Source organism: Gorilla gorilla, chromosome 6, assembly GCF_029281585.2.
Source record: "Gorilla gorilla gorilla isolate KB3781 chromosome 6, NHGRI_mGorGor1-v2.1_pri, whole genome shotgun sequence".
Lineage (NCBI taxonomy): Eukaryota > Metazoa > Chordata > Mammalia > Primates > Hominidae > Gorilla > Gorilla gorilla.
Genome location: NC_073230.2, coordinates 32,035,621 through 32,048,096, shown reverse-complemented (window position 1 = coordinate 32,048,096; position 12,476 = coordinate 32,035,621). Strand labels below are relative to the sequence as shown.

Sequence of the window (12,476 nt, the reverse complement as noted above, 5' to 3'; positions counted from 1 at the left end):
CATTTGAAGAAAACATCAGTGACAGCGGGTAAACTAAACAAACTAAACTGGGGGAAAAACAGATGGTGCTGAGAATAGAAGAGAATTTTAACATTTTATTTTTGTTAGCATTCTGAGAGATATGTGAGAAGCTACTGTGTTCATAAAAGAACAAGTCACTAAAAGGAAGCAAAGGAGCAACCAAAAAATGAGAAAGTTCCTGGCACTTAAAAACATTATTGTCAAATTTAAATCTAAGGTTGGCCATGCTGCCTCACACCTGTAATGCCAGCATTTCAGGAGGCTGAGGTGGGAGGATGGCTTAAGGCCAGGAATTTGAGACCAGCCTGGGCAATAGAGAAAGACCTCATCTCTACAAAAAGAAAATATAAATAAATTAGTTAGCTGGGCATGGTGGCAATGTGCCTGTAGTCCCAGATACTTGGGAGGCTGAGACAGCAGAATCACTTGAGCCGAAGAGTTCAACGTTATAGTGAGCTGTGATTGTGCTACTAGCTAACAGCAAGACACTGTTTCTAAAATAAAAACAAAAATTAAAATTAAAATTAAAATGTAACAGCAGACTAAATGACAGAATAAAGTTGAAACTGCTAATCCAGAAAATCAAGTCAAGTTAATCTTCCAAATGCAGAACAAAGATGAAAAAAATGAGTAAAGTTAGAACCCAGAAGCAAATCCAACACTACCTATTAAGAGTTTCATAAGACAAGAATAGAATAAGAGTGAGAGGAAATAGTTGAAGAAGTAATAGAAGAAAATGTATTTGAGTTTAAATGACACAGAAAACTTTAGAATGAAGGGGTCTACCATGTGCACAGCAGATGGAATGAAAATGGCCCAAATCTAGAAACACTAAGTGAAACCTCAGAATGTTTAAAACATAAAAAAATGGGGATTTCCAGAAAGAAAAATGTTAATGTAAAAGGAACAATAATCAAACCTGCATGACATTTATTACTGATAGTACTGAACACCAGGAGATAATGGAGTAGACTTCAAAGTTGTGATGAACAGTGAGTAAAAAAACCTTTACATATAACATTTAAAAAAATCCATTACAGGTTCACACATATGTATATAAATATGTTTATGTATGTGTATATAAACACACATGTATGTGGTAAAAGATGTAGTCTAATTACATTGAAATATTTAAAAATCAAAAAACAAAAACTGATCTTCTCCCCTAAAGAAGTCTCTTTCTAGCCTTTTAGACAAATTTACACAAAACTTTCAGACAAAATTGAATACCTCAATTTTTATTTATATGAATGCAATTGTTTAATAAAATCTTGGTGATTTTTCCATATTGAAGCTCATTCTTTTAGAGATACCTAGTACTTCATTGTATGCATGCATCAAAATTTATCTCGTCTGTCCTCTACTGAAAGACATACAGGCTGCTTCCATTTCTGCAGTTGTAATTAGTGTGGCACTCAGCATCCAAATACAAATACACATACACACGCATATGATATATGTAAATGTGTGTGTATATATATACATACGCATACATATACATACATATATGTATATATATACACACACATGTATGTACATATACACATACATATATACACGTGTATATATACACACATATATACACATATATACACATTATATCATATGTGTGTGTTCAGAGAGAGAGAGAGAGAGAGAGAGATACACATATATTAGCAGTAAACACTAAGAGCTAAAAGTAGAATTCCTAGATCAAAGGATACATGATTTTTCAATTGTCAGATACTGTTATACTGTCCTTTAAACAGGTTGTAGCAATGACATTTTCATTAAGAGGGCTTCATTTCATTATATGTTAAAATAATAATAATGAAGTGATTCATAAAACACTCCAGTATAAATGCTGAGGACATGTGTGGCAAAAGGAGTGATTAAAATAGAGTAAAAACTAAATTCTGAATTATAATCTCATTTTCCCCAATGTAGTATTTTTAAAAAATCTAACCACACATCTATCTTCTTACCTGAAAAATATAAATGACATTGATACAACTCATAAGGTTATACAGGTTGAACACCTCTAATCCAAAAATCTGAAATGCTCCAAACTCCAAAATTTCTTGCGCACCAACAGGACACCACAAGTGGAAAATTCCACACCTGACCTCACGTGACAGGTCATAGTCAAAACTTTGTTTCATGCACAAAATTAAAAGCACTATATAAAAGTACTTTCACGTTATGTACACAAAGTGTACATGAAGCATAAATGAATTTTATGTTTAGACTTGGGTCCTCTCCCCAGACAACTTATTATGTATTTGCAAATATTCCAAAATCCAGAAAAATCCCAAATCTGAAACACTTCTGGTTCCAAGCATTTCAGATTAGGGATACTCAACCTGTATAATAAAAGTAAATAGGCCAGGAGCAGTGGCTCATTCCTATAATCCCAGAATTTTGGGAGGCTGAGGCAGGAGGATTACTTAAGCCCAAATTCAAAACCAGTCTGGGCAACATAGCAAGACCCCATCTCAAAAAAACAAAACGAAACAAAAAAAAAACCTAATTAAATGCCTACTTTACTAAAAACATAAATGCTATTCTATTTTATCTATATTCTGCAACTCATCAACCATCTCTTTGTGACTATACTAATTTTTCAAAGTGTCAATGAAAAACTAATCTCAACAACAAATGCTAGAATATGAAAAGCCAGAGCTCAAAATATAAAGATAGTACTTAAATTCACTTTGACATAGTATCTCAAGGCCCTCTCCTATCACCTATAAAATCATTCTCTTCTTAAAAGAACTGTGGAAGACAAATTATTTCCATTTATTGCCACAGTGTCTTGGAGTCTGTTTCCTTTTTACAATCTATGAAGGTTGTAATTAGGGTAAAGTATTTCTAGCAGAAAATACTTGATTCATAAGATGACGATTTAAAGAATTAAGAGTAATTGTTAATAAGTTTCATTCATAGTAATTCTTAACTGTAGGCATAAAGAAATCTTGTAACTTGAAATGCACCTGTTAAAGTTATTAAAAGATATTATTGAATGTGACATATACTGAAATGGCTTACTACTAGGAAAGAAATCCATGATAAAAAGCACAAACTAACATATAAGTCATGGGATTTTAAAAGATGAAATGTTCTATATAAGGAGATCATCTTTGGGTTGACAAATCCATGACTTGAGAAATGATGCCAAGCATGTTTCACCTAATAAAATCTTTTATATAAGGGTGCTTAATTTTATTTCGTCAAATGGTTTTCTTTAATCTCTGTGAATTTGTATAGAAACTTCTAGGAATCCTCATGATGTTGACTTTCCATATACATAGCTGATAGCTTGGGCAATCCATTTGTTAAACTATTGTTTTATTACACAGGTATACACAGATAAATTAATTTTGTAAAAAATTTCAGATATTACTGGATAGAGACAAGAGCCTTTTTAACTTGGCCAGCTTTCCATCTCTGCTCTTTCCCTAGGGGTAATGCCTGTTATACGTTGTTTTTATGTGTTTATAGACCTATTCTTTATGTCTTTATAGACCTATTCTTTATGTCTTTATAGACCTATTCTTACATATTTACATATTTGTATCTGTAGAAAATATGAAGATATATGCTTCATTTCTATACTTATATAAATATCTAAAACATAATGTGTTACTATATTTATATAAGTAATATCTTACTATATCAGTGATATATGAAACTTATTTTCCCACAGAAAAATGTATTTTGGAGAACATTTCATGTTAGTACATATGAAACCATGTTATTCTTTTAGTTGTTGCAGATTCATAGGATGAATGTAGTTTATTTAGCGTCTGAGGAACATGGCAGTTGTTTCTATTTTTCCCATGTCTTCAAGAAATGCTGCAGTGAACATCCTAATGAATTTCATCATTAGAAACAATACTGCCCATATCACAATGATTTCTTTCACTTGATAACAAAGTTGTGACTATGAAAGTTTAGTAATATTATAACGCTGAAAATCTTTTATTACGAACATTACTCAATTTCTGATAATATTGGCATGAAGAGATTGGCAGTTCCCCTCTGCAAAAAAGCAAATATAAAACTGGACATCATCATCAAAGACAGTCTTTTAAGGGTGCTGAAAATTGCCCAAAGGCCGTTAAAAAAATGAGGCACATTTATTCTGGCAAAACTGCTAGAGCTTGAGGTAACAACAGTGTGACTCTGTGGCCTTCTTGCCTGGGGCTGTCCCCGTGTACCTCCCCAGGGCCCCAGCTCAGTTGGTGATAACCGAAGCTTGATCAGTGCTATGGCCTAGGCGTTTGTGTCCCTCCCAAATTCATATGCTAAAACCCTAATTCCCAGTGGGATGGTATTTGGAGGTGGAGTCTTTGGGGAGGTGATTAGGGTTAGACTAGGTCATGAGGGTGGAGCCCCCATCTTGGCAGGAATGCCCTTATCAGAAGCTGAAAGGACCAGAGCTCACTGTCTCTGCCAAGTTAGGGTATAGTGTGCTTATTTCATCTTACTGAAATTCTTTTTAAGTTTTATTTTCTACCAAAATTTAGTAAAACTCTGAGATGGTTTGGGGCCACTATTAGTTCAAATATTTTTTTCTGTCTCTCTCTTTCCTTTCTGTCTGAAACTCCCATTACATGTATGTTGGAATGTTTGACATTGTCCCACACGTCTCCAAGGCTTTGTTCCCTATTCTTACAAATCTCTTTTCTTTCTCTTGTTGGAATACTTATTGATCTTCATGTTTTCTCTGCCATCTTAAATCTGTTGAGCCTATCCAATTAAATTTTCATTTCAAATACTGTGCTTTTCAAATCTAAAATCTCTACTTAGTTCTTTTTGAGTTTGCTTCTTTACTGAGGTTCTCTATTTATTGTGTCCTGTTAGCATCTTGTTCACATATTTTTCTTTTTTCCTTTTTTTTTTTTTTTTTCTTTTCTTGAAAGAAACAGGGTCTTTACTGCCCAGGCTAGACTGATGTGGCTATTCACAGGTGTGATCATAGCCTTGAACTACTGGGCTCAAGTAATCCTCCCGCCTCAGCCTCCTGTGTAGCTGGGACTACAGGCACATGTCACAATGCCCAGACTATATTTTCCTTTAATTCTTTCAATATATTCTAAATAGCCAATTTGAAGTCTTCATTAAATCCAACACTGAGCCCAGTCAGAGTCCATTTTATTGACTATTTTTCCTGATGATGACTCACATTTTCCCGGTATTTCTTTTCTTTGCCATGTCTAGCAGTTTGGGGTTGAATATGGAACCCTTAACAGTAACTCTAGATTTATTATTTTTTTTTCAGAGTTTGAGTTTTTAAATAATTGGTCTAGACTTAAACTGCAGAATCTGTTTCCCTCCAAGGTATGCTGTCAGGACATCTGTTTAATATTTTAATTCTCCTCCCTGCCTCCGCGTCGCAGCCCCCGCCGTAGCCGCCTCCGAGCCCGCCGCCACATCCTCTGAGCAGAAGATGGCTGTGCCACCCACGTATGCCGATCTTGGCAAATCTGCCAGGGATGTCTTCACCAAGGGCTATGGATTTGGCTTAATAAAGCTTGATTTGAAAACAAAATCTGAGAATGGATTGGAATTTACAAGCTCAGGCTCAGCCAACACTGAGACCACCAAAGTGACGGGCAGTCTGGAAACCAAGTACAGATGGACTGAGTACGGCCTGACGTTTACAGAGAAATGGAATACCGACAATACACTAGGCACCGAGATTACTGTGGAAGATCAGCTTGCACGTGGACTGAAGCTGACCTTCGATTCATCCTTCTCACCTAACACTGGGAAAAAAAATGCTAAAATCAAGACAGGGTACAAGCGGGAGCACATTAACCTGGGCTGCGACATGGATTTCGACATTGCTGGGCCTTCCATCCGGGGTGCTCTGGTGCTAGGTTACGAGGGCTGGCTGGCCGGCTACCAGATGAATTTTGAGACTGCAAAATCCCGAGTGACCCAGAGCAACTTTGCAGTTGGCTACAAGACTGATGAATTCCAGCTTCACACTAATGTGAATGACGGGACAGAGTCTGGCGGCTCCATTTACCAGAAAGTGAACAAGAAGTTGGAGACCGCTGTCAATCTTGCCTGGACAGCAGGAAACAGTGACACGCGCTTCGGAATAGCAGCCAAGTATCAGATTGACCCTGACGCCTGCTTCTCGGCTAAAGTGAACAACTCCAGCCTGATAGGTTTAGGATACACTCGGACTCTAAAGCCAGGTATTAAACTGACACTGTCAGCTCTTCTGGATGGCAAGAACGTCAATGCTGGTGGCCACAAGCTTGGTCTAGGACTGGAATTTCAAGCATAAATGAATACTGTACAATTGTTTAATTTTAAACTATTTTGCAGCATAGCTACCTTCAGAATTTAGTGTATCTTTTAATGTTGTATGTCTGGGATGCAAGTATTGCTAAATATGTTAGCCCTCCAGGTTAAAGTTGATTCAGCTTTAAGATGTTACCCTTCCAGAGGTACAGAAGAAACCTATTTCCAAAAAAGGTCCTTTCAGTGGTAGACTCGGGGAGAACTTGGTGGCCCCTTTGAGATGCCAGGTTTCTTTTTTATCTAGAAATGGCTGCAAGTGGAAGCTGATAATATGTAGGCACTTTGTAAATTCATATTGAGTAAATGAATGAAATTGTGATTTCCTGAGAATCGAACCTTGGTTTCCTAACCCTAATTGATGAGAGGCTCGCTGCTTCATGGTGTGTACAAACTCACCTGAATGGGACTTTTTTAGACAGATCTTCATGACCTGTTCCCACCCCAGTTCATCATCATCTCTTTTACACCAAAAGGTCTGCAGGGTGTGGTAACTGTTTCTTTTGTGCCATTTTGGGGTGGAGAAGGTGGATGTGATGAAGCCAGTAATTCAGGACTTATTCCTTCTTGTGTTGTGTTTTTTTTTTGCCCTTGCACCAGAGTATGAAATAGCTTCCAGGAGCTCCAGCTATAAGCTTGGAAGTGTCTGTGTGATTGTAATCACATGGTGATAACACTCAGAATCTAAATTGGACTTCTGTTGTATTCTCACCACTCAATTTGTTTTTTAGCAGTTTAATGGGTACATTTTAGAGTCTTCCATTTTGTTGGAATTAGATCCTCCCCTTCAAATGCTGTAATTAACACTTAAAAAAACTTGAATAAAATATTGAAACCTCAAAAAAAAATATTTTAATTCTTATTTTTACATTTTAGTCTGACTCTCTTGGGGTTGTACCTATGTCTGTAATGCTTAATGATGGACCAATATTGTGCTCCAACAGCAATTTGAGCCAATGTTGTGGACAAATCAGCAACGGCTGTGTTCAAAAACCTCAAGCTTTTAAGACTTCACTCTCTGTGAGCTGAGCTGTGATGGACTGGGAAATGCATTCAAAGTTGCAGCCAGTTGTCAAGTCCCCATCAGCTTTCACTTTTTTCCAGGCTCTCTTGGGTCTCTCTGTGGAGAGCTCATCTTAACCCTTCCATGGCTCTCTCATTTCTAGGATTTCCCTATTAAATTTCTGCTGGTCCACAATGTCAAATTAGCACAGCAGCAGGTTTTCTCTATTTGTTTCCAACCAAATCCACCACTTTTCACCAGCAAAGTCACAGGTTTAGTTTGTGTGTCTTCTCTTTCTTTCCTAGCCTGAATCAAGTCACTCCACAACTTTTGGGCAGCAAAGCTGCTGGTTTTCTCAGCTAGTCCTAAGCTCACTGTCTCAGTTAATTCAGGCTGCTATGACAAAAATATAGCCTGGGTAGCTTAAATGACAGAAATTTATTTCTCACAGGTCTGAAGGCTGGGAAGTCCAAGATCAAGGTGCTGGCTCACTTCCTGGTTTACAGAGGGATGCCTTCTTACTGTATTAGTCTGTTCTCATGCTGCTATGACCCAAGACTGGGTAATTTATGAAGAAAAGAGGTTTAATTGACTCAGAGTTCCACATGGCTCCCCAGCCTCAGGAAACTTACAATCATGGTGGAAGGCACCTCTTCACAGGGCAGCAGGAAAGAGAATGAGTGGCAGCAGGGAAAATACCAGATGCTTATATAACCATCAGATCTTGTGAGAACTCACTTACTATCAAGAGAACAGGAAACCACCCTCATGATTCAATTACCTCCCACCAGGTCCCTCCCATGACATGTGGGAATTATGGGATTACAATTCAAGATGAGATTTGGGTGGGGACAGAAAGCCAAACCATATCACCCACCTTCCTCCACTACACAGAACTGAAAACTAGGGGCTTATTTTCTGGAGAGAGTAAGATAAGAGGTACCTCTCGACCAAAGACAATGAAATAATATGGAAGACAGGATTATTAAATGCTGATACAAACCCCTCCACCTGATTCTCCCTCCTGACTATCTGAAGCCTTCAGCTTGGTCTTTACTTTCCAGGCAGATGTGAAGTCTTCTTCATAGTCTACAGAATATGACCAGTCAACAAGAAAGACACAGACATGAAGATCAGGTATTACCCCCAAATAACCCAGCTACAAACTAGCTACAGTGACATTCAACATGAAATCAGAGCATCAGGTTTTTAGTCCCCCACTCTTAATGAGCTAAGAATCTTGGGATACTGGATAGCTGAGAAAAGCCTAGTAAATGAAAGAGATTAAAATAAACAAATAGGTAAAAACTACTCAGGTTGAAAAAAGCAACAGTTATAAAAATTATCAAAGAAAAAGAAGAATATCATACTCATGAAACTAGAATAAGATAGTTACAGAGGAAACAAAAGAGCTCTTAGAAAATAAAAATACAAAAGCAGAAAGAAAAAATTCAATGGAAATCATGGAAGGTAAATGTGAGGAAATACCACAAAAAGTAGAAAAGCACAGGAGTAGAAAAATAGAAGAAAATTAGAGAATCTCATTAGAGGGCATCTAAACCAGATGGGTTTTGGAAAGAAAGGAGAGACAAAATGGAGGGGAGAAAAACAATAATGAAATATTTAACATTTTCCAGAAATGAAAGATGTAAGTTGCTGGAGTACACTGAGCACCCAGCAAAACAGATGAAAATGGACTCATATTAAGATATTTTGTTGTGAAATATCAGAATACTGAGAAAAAAGAAAACAATCACGTGTCAAGAATCAGGAATGATTCTGAATGGCTCAATGATGACATCTAAAGGTAGAAGATGATGCAATGATGCCTTTAAAAACATTTCCCCCAGGAATTCTTTACCCTGCCAAACCATCAATCAAGTGTGAGGATAGTTAAAAATAATTTTCAGACTTGCTCATAAGGTTTCACAAAATTAACCTACCACAAACCCTTTTCCTCAGAAAGATTAAAAACAAAAACAAAAAAAAGACATGCTGCTCTCAAAGCATGAAATAAGCAAAACATAAAGAGGGAGACAGAGAACACAGGATCTAGAAGGCCCAACTCAGGAAAAAGGCAAAGATAACTTCCAAGAAAATCGGTGACACGTGTACACCAGCTTCAGAAAATGAGTCCGTATTCAGCTTAGAAGGCTCCAGCAGTGACATCTTCAAGAAAATGAAGTTGACAAATCTGAATGAACGCACTGAAAGTTGATTTTGAAAACAAGCACAGATTTGGGGGTTGAATTATAGCCAAGTAGCATATACAAAAAAATGAAGCAAATAAATTAAGTCTGAGAAAATGAAAATACAGGAATAGAGAAGAGCAACTACAATTTACTAGTGGATCTGCTAACAAATACTAATCTAATCAAAATTACTAATATAATTAGGGTGAAACAACTGAGGGATTGGAAGAGTATATGATATGCATACGTGGTGAAGGAAAATGTAAAGAGCTAAATCCTCATCCTCCATAATGGTTAAAACCAAAAAAATAAGAATCAGCAACATAAGCACACCATTTACTGACATGATACCAAAACAATCAGCTAAAAATGTTCGATGTAGTAGCCTCCTGGGAGGAAGAAACAGAAATAGAGTTGGGGAGCACCTCTAGTCTTTCATCCATATGTGCATTAATAGTTTTAATAAAAAATAAAAACCTAAAAAAAAGTATATCTATCATGTGTAAATAGTTACTAGTTTGCATGCTGAAAAATCAAATAATTATAACCACTTTTCTAGAGTTAAAAACAGGCAAGATTTTTTCGCTTGAGGACAGAAACCTGGAGAAGACAAAGTCATCCTTAGATGACATGGTTTCTTAAATTCTTTTTTATCTATACTATGACATGAAATATATTTCAGTAAAACATTCAACTAAAACGTAAGATGTAAAAACTATAATTTAAAAACCTATAAAAAATAGTTAAATGGCAATTCTTTACATTTATAAATGTAACGATTTAACTTATACAAAATGAACTGCTTCTACTTACTGCCATGTTTATCTAGTGTCACCATAAATTTTCCTTAACTGGCACACTACCAATTCCATTCTCATAAGAAAATGGGGCTCAAAAATTATTGACCTACAATCAAACATAATTCACATTTGAATATTATATGTTATACTTAAAATAACAAACCTTTTTTCTTCTTTGTCCTTGATTCGGGGGAAATGACGTGGATCTTGATATGTAAGATATTTTATAAGCTACTAGAATTACCTCATCAATTTGGATACAGTCATGTGCCACATAACATTATTTCAGTCGACCAAAAACCACATATACAATAGTGGTTCCAAAAGATTATAATGCAGCTGAATAATTCTCTCAAGAAAATGTACAGTGAAGGGTTTAGCAGAAGTTTTTGCAGACTTCAACAAGCTGCTTAAAAAGTTTGAAAACATGAACCCCAACAATGAAAGGTTTTCATTACTAGAGAGGAATGTTCATAGATCTGCTTACAAGCAAATCTATGATGAAAAAAAGAAACAAACCCAAGGAAACCACCATGAACAGATTTCTGAAAAGAGTGACACCCCCGCAAGAAGATCCTCAGGCAGGTTCTTCAGGAGATTCCAGAAGGCACTGTCATCATAGGAAATGATAGCTCCATGGGTGTTACTGCCCACTGAAGACTTTCCAGTGGGACACGATGTGAAGGTAGAAGACACTGATATTGATGATCCTGACCCTGTGTAGGCCAAGGCTAATGTGTTTGCATCTTAGTTTTTAATAAAAAAGATTAAAAGGTTAAAAAAAATTAATAGAAAAAAGCTTATAGGGCTGGGTGCAGTGGCTCACGCCTGTAATCCCAGCACTTTGGGAGGCTGAGGCAGGTGGACCACTTGAGGTCAGGAGTTCAAGACCAGCCTGGCCAACATGATGAAACCTCGACTCTACTAAAAATACAAAAAACAGCCAGGTGTGGTGGTGCACACCTGTAATCCCAGCTACTTGGGAGGCTGGGACGGGAGAATCACTGGAACCCAGGAGGCAGAAGTTGTAGTGAGCCCAGATCACACCACTCCACTCCAGCCTCGGTGACAGAGCAAGACTCCATCAAAAAAAAAAAAAAAAAAAAAAAAAAAAGCTTATAGAAGATACTAAAAAAGAAAATATTTTTGTACAGCTGTACAGCTGTACAATGCATTTGTATTTTAAGCTAAGTGTTATTACAAAAGAGCTGGAGTTTACAAAGTAAAAAAGTTATAGTAAGATAAGGTTAATTTAATACTGAAGAAAAAATTTAAAAAATAAATTTCTTATAGTCTACAGTAGTGTACCATAATGTCCTAGGCCTTCACATTCACTCACCACTCACTCACCCAGAGCAACTGCCAGTTCTGCAAGCTCCATTCATGGTAAGCCACAACTGTAAAATGTTATACAGGTTTGTAGCCTAGGAACAATAGGCCAAATAGCCCACATGTATAATAGACTATACCATCTATGTGTGTGTTAGTACAATCTATGTTTGTGTTAGTACTCTCTATGTTTGCACGATCATGAAATCACCCAATGATGCATTTCTCAGAATGTATCCCCTTTGTTAAGTGATGCACGACTGTATTTTATTCCTGCCTCATTCAACACTCGGTGTGTTTTTTACTTTTGTTTATGTATCATCCTTTAAAGTACTGGGCGAAATATTTCACAAAAGTATATGCAAAGCACTGCATTAAAAATAAGCATAAAAAACATTTTTGACAGTAAAAATAAGTTGGAAACAAATTATCTTCTTCAAAGGTATAATGTCTCCCAGTCATCCCTTCGGGGCATGAATGCTCACATTAACAAGACAGTGAAACACAGACACACCATACACAGAATCCTTGCAATGGAATATTAAAACATAGTCCAAATATTAGAAAACTTTGATTGTGTGTGTACAGATAAACCCTTGCTCATAATAGTCTTATTTATTTAGCACAGTTTCAGAAATTTGCAAAGTCCAAAGAGGTCCTAACTCAGTGAAACAGCAGATTATCCAATCTATAATGAACAGGTTATTTTAAGTTTTAACCTCACATTTCTTATATGAAAGACTTCTGGTTATAAGAAACTTAGGCAATCTGATAATTTGTTCAATATAGTGAAAGAACACTTTAAATAGATGAAATTACAACCGAACAACAGTA

At 36.5% G+C, this 12,476-nt stretch overlaps 2 protein-coding genes across 10 annotated transcripts in view; one reads left to right on the top strand and one right to left on the bottom strand.

Moving 5' to 3' along the window:
- PALS2 (protein associated with LIN7 2, MAGUK p55 family member) overlaps positions 1-12,476 on the bottom strand; it is a 120,413-nt gene that overhangs the window by 84,650 nt on the left and 23,287 nt on the right. The window lies entirely within an intron of this gene.
- On the top strand, positions 4,927-7,166 carry LOC115935285 (voltage-dependent anion-selective channel protein 1-like). Its single transcript, XM_055346877.2, has one exon. The coding sequence runs from the start codon at positions 5,453-5,455 to the stop codon at positions 6,302-6,304; it is 852 nt and encodes a 283-aa protein (XP_055202852.1). The 5' UTR covers positions 4,927-5,452; the 3' UTR covers positions 6,305-7,166.